This window comes from Thrips palmi, unplaced genomic scaffold, assembly GCF_012932325.1.
Source record: "Thrips palmi isolate BJ-2018 unplaced genomic scaffold, TpBJ-2018v1 HiC_scaffold_18, whole genome shotgun sequence".
NCBI lineage: Eukaryota > Metazoa > Arthropoda > Insecta > Thysanoptera > Thripidae > Thrips > Thrips palmi.
Window position 1 is genome coordinate 6,951,899 of NW_023144627.1, and position 9,221 is coordinate 6,961,119.

General features: G+C 53.3%; 1 protein-coding gene across 1 annotated transcript in view; it reads right to left on the bottom strand.

Moving 5' to 3' along the window:
* The window catches only part of LOC117644279 (nuclear factor 1 X-type), a 134,635-nt gene that overhangs the window by 8,931 nt on the left and 116,483 nt on the right, over nucleotides 1–9,221 (bottom strand). The window contains 1 exon segment of the mRNA XM_034383600.1: nucleotides 3,394–3,489. Coding sequence (XP_034239491.1) covers nucleotides 3,394–3,489 — 96 coding nt within the window.

The window sequence follows — 9,221 nt, forward strand, 5'->3', positions numbered from 1 at the left end:
CCCAGTATAGCGACTCTGGAGCTCAAAACGCATCTGGAGTTTTGTCCCTTTTGATTACTGGCCACCCTTGCGGTCCAAGACTCAGCCAGTCTCTCATGATGCATAGTTCCTTCTCCTTTCCACGCGACAAAAGTTGCCGAATAAACTTGGACGTCGCTGCTATGTCCAGTTCTCTGTCTCACTCGCACTCCCAGACGACCGCTGTCTGTCTCACTCGCACTCGCAGGCGGGGTGCCGTGGCCGTCCGGCGAGATAAATCAGTGTTATTTACACTCTAACAATACTTTTATATGTAAAACCAGATTTTTTTTCTCGCCTTTTTTTCTGGCAGCTCGACGCGGAGAAGAACAAGTGAAAAGACAAATGTTTTAATTAGCACTACAGCATCGGAGGGCCGAGGGCGGCCGAGGGGAGGGCGAGAAGAGGGGGCCGAATCGCCGATACAGTATTTGCAACTAACTCGCAAACAATCCAATAAAAACTTGTAGATCTATCGTCCGGGGACGCGGCGAGCGGGCGAGAGAGAGAGAGAGAGAGAGAGAGAGAGAGAGAGAGAGAGAGAGAGAGAGAGAGAGAGAGAGAGAGAGAGAGAGAGAGAGAGAGAGAGAGAGAGAGAGAGAGAGAGAGAGCCACTCGGCGGCAACGCGGCAACTTCGACAGTCGTAAATTCATTGCGTTATGCAAAGTGGCAGAAAAGTTGGCGGAATCGCTTTTAAATGCTTTATTTCTCCGCTGCTCTTCTCCTTTGTCCCCGAAGCGCTCTCGACCCGGAATTCGGCGCGAGAAAAAAAGAGCGGCGGGAACTTTGAAACGGCACTTTCGATGTTATCTCGGTGCAGTATTTCGCGGCCCGACGGGAAGCACCTGTGCGGACAGACGAACAGGTGGGGAGGGGAGCTAGACTCGGCCGCCCGAACGAGAGGGCTTCGCGGAGCAGCAAGGCGCGTCATAGGCTGGGCGCACAGTGGGCCAGAAGACCGGTGGGGGCGGCCAAACCTCCAGACGCGTTTTGAGCTCCACAGTCGCTAAGCAGGACTCGAACTGAACGTGTGACCCCACCAATGGACTGCTATCCGAACGAGGAACCCATTGGTGGGGTCACGCGGTCGATTCCTGTCCCATTTAGCGTCTAGAGTTTCGACCGCCTCCATCGGTCCTCTGACCCACTGTGCAATTTCCGAAGCCACTTTTCGAACACGGCAGCGAGACCTGGTTAACGCAACACACCACGCGTTAGTCGAAAGCGCAGGAAAACAGAAGCAAGACGGCCTCAAGGGAAACGGACTTCGAGACCCAAAAATTCGTGTTATTTATCATGCCTTCTTTTTTTTCACCGCACTCGTCTTACGCCCCACCCCTCTCTCTGTGTTCACACCATTTACGGAAGCGGAGGAAGCCGGGGCATCAGCAAAATCTGGCGAGGCGGGGGGGGGCGGGGCGGGGGGGGGGGCGGGGCGGGGCGGGGGGGGGGGGCGGGGGTTTTTTCTCGGGCGTCGCTTATGTGAAATCCATGCGCCTCCCGGAGCCCCGGTGGCAGGGGGGGGGGGGCATTTGCCTTTTCGGCGTTAATGGGACCGCGCGGGGGTGGGGGTAGGGGAGGGGATGGGGGGGGGGGGGAGGGGAGGGGGAGAGGAGAGGGGAAGGGGAGCCGGAGGTGCAGGCCACCCCGTTCGTCATCCATTGCACACACGGCATCGCCGACGGACACACACACACACGCACACACACTCCTTGTGTAATCGGCCTTCTGCCTTTTTACAGTGGCGGTCGCGGCCCTTTTTGAAACGGTCACGGCGGCGTGCGCGTCGCGACCGCGCCGCGTGCATCTGCTCGAGCGCGTGCCGGGCGTGCGTAGCTTGCGCAGCGTGCGGGGCACGGGAAAGCGTGGGGCCACGCCCAAAAACACAGAAAAAACACACCCCAACAAAACAAACCCCCACACACACACACACTCACACGCTCACACACCTGCTGCATAACCATGTCATGGTACGTGCCCTTGTTTTTTTGTGATAGTTTTTTTTTAGATTTTTTAGGTTTTTAGGTTTTTTAAAAGGTTTTTAGGATTTTTAGGTGTTAAGGTTTTTTGAGGGTAATATGATTTTTAGGTATTTGGCATTTTAAGGATTTAAGGCTTTCTAATGTTTTAAATTTTTTTTTCAAGACTTTAAGGTGTGTGAGATTTTAAGGATTTTTAGGGTTTTTAGGATTTTAAGGTCTTTAGGATTTTCATGTTTTGACTGGTGGCGGGATTCGAACCCGCGGCCGGCGGAACAGCTGAGTGGGAGGGAGGGCTCCGGACGGCCTTCACCCTCGTCTGGCTCACTTGGCACGGCCCTGCGCGGGGCGTGCGGGGCGTGCGGGGCGTGCGGGGCGCGGCCCCACCCCGCGTCCGTGGCCCACCGCCAGCGCCACGCCAGTGTGCTGCCGGCAGACGCTTTTCGGTGAAACCGCGCGCCCCGCTTTCGAGGGAAGGAATCTCTCCGCAAACGGAAGTCTACACACATCTAAATTCAAGCTGGTTCCGCACCCCCTCCGCCTCGCTCCCAACTCTCAAGAATTTTCACAAGCTTCAACGTATGATGGGGTTGCAAAGCGATTCATAATCCCCACGGAGGAGCTTTTCTGGGAGGGGCGCACAGTGGGCCAGAAGACCGGTGGAGGCGGCCAAAACTCTAGACGCGTTTTGAGCTGCAGAGTCGCTAAACGGGACTCGAACCGAACGTGTGACCCCACCAATGGATTCCTCGTTCGGAGAGCAATCCATTGGTGGGGTCACACGTTCGGTTCGAGTCCCGTTTAGCGACTCTGGAGCTCAAAACGCGTCCAGAGGTTTTGGATGCAAGTTAAGGGGTCCGCCACAGCTCTGCAGCTTGCTAGTGTTTCACCAAAAATTAGACGGCTCTCAAATCAGCGACCTCGCGAGACTGTAAGTGAATTGGGACTCTCTGATGGGCTCAGAACCACTCTCTAGCTTAGTCGCGGGGCGCGGGAAGGTGGCCAGGTAGCTGCGCCCCCCTCGGGAATGAGCGAAAGCTTTTCAACAGCGTTCACCAATTTGGAGCGAAATCCCGTGCCGAAACAGCGGCACATTTACGATAGTCTAAAAGTGAGGCACCGAGACAAACGCCGACGAAAGGAAGACGCACAACTCCAGCTGACTGACGCCGAGAGTCGATTTCGTCGCTCTGTCCCTCTCGCACCCACACGGGACGCCCCGCGAGTGCGAGAGAGACAGAGCGATGAAATCGACTCTCGGAATCGGTCTGCGGATGAAGTGCGAGAAGCGAGAGCCACTTCCAGTGTCGACGCGTGCCACAGGTGCAGGCCGCTGAGCTAGCGCCCCATTGGTCGAAATAACAACTAGTCTCATAGAGTGGGTTCGGAGCTCACCTTTGGACAGCCGCCACAGTTCTTTGGAGGAGAATACGCCGGTGGCTAAGATGGTATTATTGCAGACCACTCCGTTGTACGGATTGTGGGGGTACCCTGCGAACAGACAAAGGCTATCTTCAGTCTTGAGCCTAAACAAGGCAGTGCGTGTCTGAGGAACAGAGACAACACCCACTGGGAGGCGAGAAGAAGAAGAAGAAGGAGGAGGAGAGGACATCGGGGATGCTCTAGTATATTGCGTAGTGCCTTTTATAGGCTGGGGCCATCCCCTCTGCCCTACATTTGATTGATGTTGTTGTTGTTGCTGTGTGGTTCAGAATTGCAAATGGACCGGCGCGGCTATAGAGAGCTGTCGGTCTAAGGGAGGCGGTCCGGGGTTGTCCCGCGTCAGACGTCAGGCGGTGTTTACCAAGCCAGCGAGGTATCTCAAAACGCATTTCCGATCCGTGTTGCCCCACCAAATAAACGAGAGTCGCCTTCCAGGCCTCAGCTGCACACTCGCAGAGCTTTCTAGGGCACTGAGGGTGGTTCCGAGAGAGAAGAGAGAGAGAGAGAGAGAGGAGAGAGAGAGAGAGAGAGAGAGAGAGAGAGGGGGGCATTTCTTCTCCCCGCTGCACCGATGTCTCGCGTGTTGTTGCGAGACGTCGCGCTACGACCCCGCGCAATTTCATCTCATCGGACAAATTAGCATATTTATTAACGCATCGGAGGCCTCGTCTCTCTCTCTCTCTCTCTCTCTCTCTCTCTCTCTCTCTCGATACCGAGGGGACCGAAGGGGACGGACATAAATTGATAAGGAACTATCTACGAGTGTGGCGGCGAGGACACTGCGCGGCCCCAAGTAGTTTCGTTGAATGAATCAAGAAGACGCGCATCGCGGAAACCTCCCAAGTCGAACAAATGTCCAATGCCTCGTGACAACGGAGAAATCAGTCGTAAACTTGACTCGGCCGATGCGCATTTGCCAGAGCATCGAATCAGTTAGGTCCACTCCAGCTAATCTTTGACGGAAAAACACTCCAGCTAATCTTTGACACGGTGTCTCGGTGTAAACTTCATTCATATGAGTACGATTGAATACGAATCATGATTTTAACCATCTTCGCAAAAGTGCACGTGTGTTCGAAGATGTTTAAAAACGGTCCTCCATCGGCCAGACGTTGGTTCAAAGCGATCCCCCCTTAGATTAGAGGGCGGATGGCGAAAGGCGTCGAAGGCGTTGGTGTACATAAAGCAAAGGGTAGGACTGGCAGTGAGAAACGCGCATCCAGGGGACGCGCCACCCCGCCAGCCATTCCCTCGCTGTGTTGTTGAATCCTCTGCAAGATTTGTACAAGCTCTTTCCACGGAGCGGGGGGAGGGGGAGGGGAGAGAGAGAGAGAGAGAGAGAGAGAGAGAGAGAGAGAGAGAGAGAGAGAGAGAGAGAGAGAGAGAGAGAGAGAGAGAGAGAGAACCGGCGGAGTGGGAAAGGGGCGTGTGTGTAAATAACAGCAAAGGTTGCTCCCCACGCGTCAAGGAGCCTTAACTTTGCCTCTGTACAATGTTTCCACATAAGAAGGTGAAATTTCCAACAGTGCACCAGAGTCGAAAGGGTAGCAAACGTCAGCCTGGCTTCTTAACAACTTCCCGAATGCACAGCCCAGATATTGCCTAGTAGGCAGGCTGAGGTTGGCAACCCTTCGACACTGAGCAATCCACTGGTGGGGTCACACGTTCGGTTCGAGTCCCATTCAGCGAGTCTGGCGCTCAAAACGCGTCTAGAGTTTAGTCCGCCTCCACCGGTCTTCTGGCCCACTGTGGTACAGCCTCCACCAAAAGTAAGAGGGGCTCGCGCAAGCCTCCGGGACACACGGCGCCGAGACGCCCCCGATATCGCTCCAGAGATTCCAGCCAGCCTTCCAGCCGCTCCAGAACGGCCCGTCTCCGTTAAGTAGCGGAAGGAGTTGGTGTAAATCTTGAAGCCCAGGAGGCGGCGCCCATGCGCTATTACCCCCGTTCCCGTCTGTCCGTCCGTCTGCCCGTTCGTCTGCCCGTCCGTCTGTCGGTCCGCGACGCGTGGCGGGCACGCGAGCATCCAACGGGAACGCTGCCGCGCCTCATTTAAATTTTTGCCGCGAAGGAAACGAACGACGAGATGATGATGGCGCGGCCCGCGCGGGTAGCAGGTGGCCCGTGCGCCAACGTCGCGCTGAGCTACGCACAGTGGGCCAGAAGACCGGCGGAGGCGGTCGAAACCCCGGACGCGTTTTGAGCTCCAGAGTCGCTAAACAGGACTCGAACCGAACGTGTGACCCCACCAATGGATTGCTCTCCGAACGAGGAATCCATTGGTGGGGTCACACGTTCGGTTCGAGTTCCATTTAGCGACTCTGGAGCTCAAAACGCGTCCGGGGTTCGCCTCCACCGGTCTTCTGGCCCACTGTGCTGTCCCTACGTCGCGGCGAGCTAACCTACCCTCGGTCGGTGCGAACCCTACCCGCCCAACCTGTCCAAACTGCGTGCGGCAGAGGCCCTATCGGCTTTATAAATAGCCGGTAGGCCGGCCTAGCGGAGGGGAGTGTCCTCGTAAAAGACGTTCAATCGTAAAGCCACCCTAATGCGATCAGCTTTTAGCGTCCATTTAAATTTGGGCCAGCCTTGCAGTGGAGCTGCGTGCCCCATTTTCAGCGGTTATTGCGAGTGCCCGGGTATTTTCGTATTTTCGGGCCCACCCCCATGTTCGCGCCGTAAACACATTCTACAACGAAATATTGTTTAAATTATAAAGAAAACAGTTTGTGGGCGTTGTGACAGTGCGCCCTCCCTCGTCAGTCCGTGGCCGTGCTGCGGCAGCGCGGTGAAGGCTGCCTCGCTGTCTCACTCTTCCTCATAACCCGACGCCCCCCCCTCCCCCTCCCCTTCTCTCTCGAACCCTTTCACTCAATCCGCCACCGACCGACACCTCTGGCGTTGCAGGCGTGTCCAACCGCGTGTCTAGCCGGCCAGTCCAATCTAGTCACTCGGAAGCTGTCTTCAGCACAAAAATAAATAAATAAAAAAATGACATTTTTTTTTCGAAAAATAAAACAACGAATTCAGCCACTAAGACGGGAAAGCTATCTTAGTATGTAAAGAAAAGATTATTTTTTAGGGGTTCCCAAGAACCCCTATTGTCCGAGGTCCGTGGATTCCCCCCCCCCCCTCTCCGATTTTCAAATTAACTGCGCTAAAGTATTTCAACCATAGAAAAAACGAAAATTTCAATTTTTTTCGAAAATTCATCGTGGAAATTTTCCGTAAACTAGAAAAACATAAATTTGCAACAATCGAAAACGAGAACCGTTAATGATATGAAAAAATGGTTCAAATAAAAAATGTGCCACTCCTCAAAACTAAACCTCCTGGCTCATCAAAGTAACAAGAAATCGTCTGTGTTCTGAGCAAATGGTTAAAACATAAAAAAAAAATCTCCATGGCAACGACATGGTCCCATCGTACCACCCGTCAAAATTCAAAGTCGCCGATAAAGAGAAATCAAAACGCCGTGAAATTCGAAAATGCTAATGCTAACGCATTGCTCGGTGTCCCGACGTTGGAACATCTTTCAAGTCTGTCACTAGTAAAAAGTTCGTAGCAGAAACGACGCATCAAATTAATTTTCGTGGGTTGGCACCAATTTGCTTGCCGTCTGCGCCCTTTCGAAAATCGCGAGGCTGAAAAAACGAGTAGGCGCGCATTGAAACTGCCCCTCCATTGTTGCTGAGGTTGGATTGTTTGGCAAGCTTTTAAAGGCTGCGGTTGTCTTGTCATGTTTTCCTCAATTCTGTGGAACAGTTCTTACTCACAACGTAAAAACAGCACCATGGTTGGTTTGACAAACTTTATAAACTCGGGAGGGGTGATTTCGGAACGCGGGTGACTTTCGTTTGGCGAACATGAGCACTGTAAGTCGCGAGATGGAGTGAGGTGGTCATGGTGTTAACTGAATCAGGTCTGACCAGAACTCTTTTCTATTGGTTAGTTTGAATTTAGCGCATGCGCACTTTGAAATTTTTAAATTTTCTCATAGTCATTGAACAGTTGGCACTGGCACGGTCCAATACATGGCTATTTCAAAATAGCCAAATGTGAAAATGGGAACACCTTGCAATGCGATTAGCATTGGAATTTTTTTTGTAAAACGAGTTTAGTTACTTTGACAAAATAGCTGTCTTCAGCACAAAATAATTTATATTAAAAATTTTATTTTACAAGACTTCGAAAAATATGGTACTGCCCAAAACCACACGTCCGCAGATGAATGATGAGTCGGGCGGCGAGGCCTCTCTGAGCACTTGTCTCCGAGAACACTAACAAGAAAGCCTGCGATTCCTCACGGCCCACTGTGCGGCTGTGTCATTGAGACCACGTGGACCCGAGGGACCCGAGGGACGGCCGCGCTCTAAAAATACCCGTGCCTTCCAAGTTCACTCGGCAACGCACGTCCAAATGAGAACTGTCAGGTGAGAACAAAAATACAGAGTGGTGCAAAGGGACGCGGCCGTACCCGCCCCGCCCCGCCACGCCCCGCCCCGCCCCGCCACGCCCCGCCCCGCCACGCCGGGGCGGAACATCTGACGGAGGTGCTAGGACGTGCGTATATTTAGAGATTCCTGAAATAGCTGTCACAGTTGTCCTGACGTCAGCCGGCCTCGACAGCCGGGCCGGCATAGGACGGGCTACGTGCATAGAGCAAATGAAAACAACAAACTCGCGAGGGACGCGCCTCGCCCGCCCTTTTTTATCGCGCGTCCTTTTTTATCAATTCCGACGACCGGACGACCAACTTAAAGCGTATCCGTGCCAAATCACATAACGGTCAAATTCAACGGGGGGGCTGCCAAAATTTTTCCAAGTTTTAATCATATTGGAAAATAAAGTTTAAGAACTGCAACTTTTAGAGAACCGTTCAGCGGACGCTGACCAACCAGAAGATGCATACTAAAGACTGGAGCGCAATCGCTATCTTCTTTTTCTCCGAAGGTAGCCCTCATATCTTTGAGACGCCCGACCACCCCGCCCTTGTCGCGTTTGACATCTTCATCCAAGTTATTAAATTTCGAGCCCGCCGGCGGTGGGACTCGAACCCGGGACAGCCCCGCGGGGCCCACGAGTCGCTCTATCTGCGCGACGGTGTTGTGGTCAGTGGTTAGCTCGCGGCACGTTGGCAGCACTGTAATTGGTGCCTCTCTCTCTCTCTCTCTCTCTCTCTCTCTCTCTCTCTCTCTCTCCCTGCGCCACGCGCTGCCCCCGCCGTTAAGGCGAAGGAGAGCGCTTTTGGCAAGACGCTCGCTGGACTGAAAACGAAAATGGCACTTCGCGCGTGCTGTGCAAGCGAGTGCAAGAGAGCGCGCAAGCGCCCGAGTTGTGGCGGCAAAAGTTTCAATCATCGCACTTTAGCGGTCACAGAGTAACACATTTTCCCTGCATGAAAGAAAAAAGGACTTTGAAGTGCGTGCTTCAAAATGTGAAAGAAGACCTCTCAAGAAGGTTTGGGAACAAAACTAAAAAATACTATTCCGAGACTTGTTTTTAACAGTGAGCGAAGTCTGCAATGCGTCGGTGTTACACGCACCTTATACCAATAGCTCGGAACAGCACAACACATCCATATCACTGCAAGAGACTCGCTAACCTTCGCGCTCGCGATGTCCACCACGGACAGGCCGCCTAGACGCGCCACGCGCGCACCTCCGCGTCCACGAGCGACCGTGCTGTGCGAATGGTTGCAGCAGCAACACATTTTCCAGCGGTATTAATGCTTTTTTTAATGTTTGTGAGCCGTACGGCTTCAATCCATTGGTACAAAA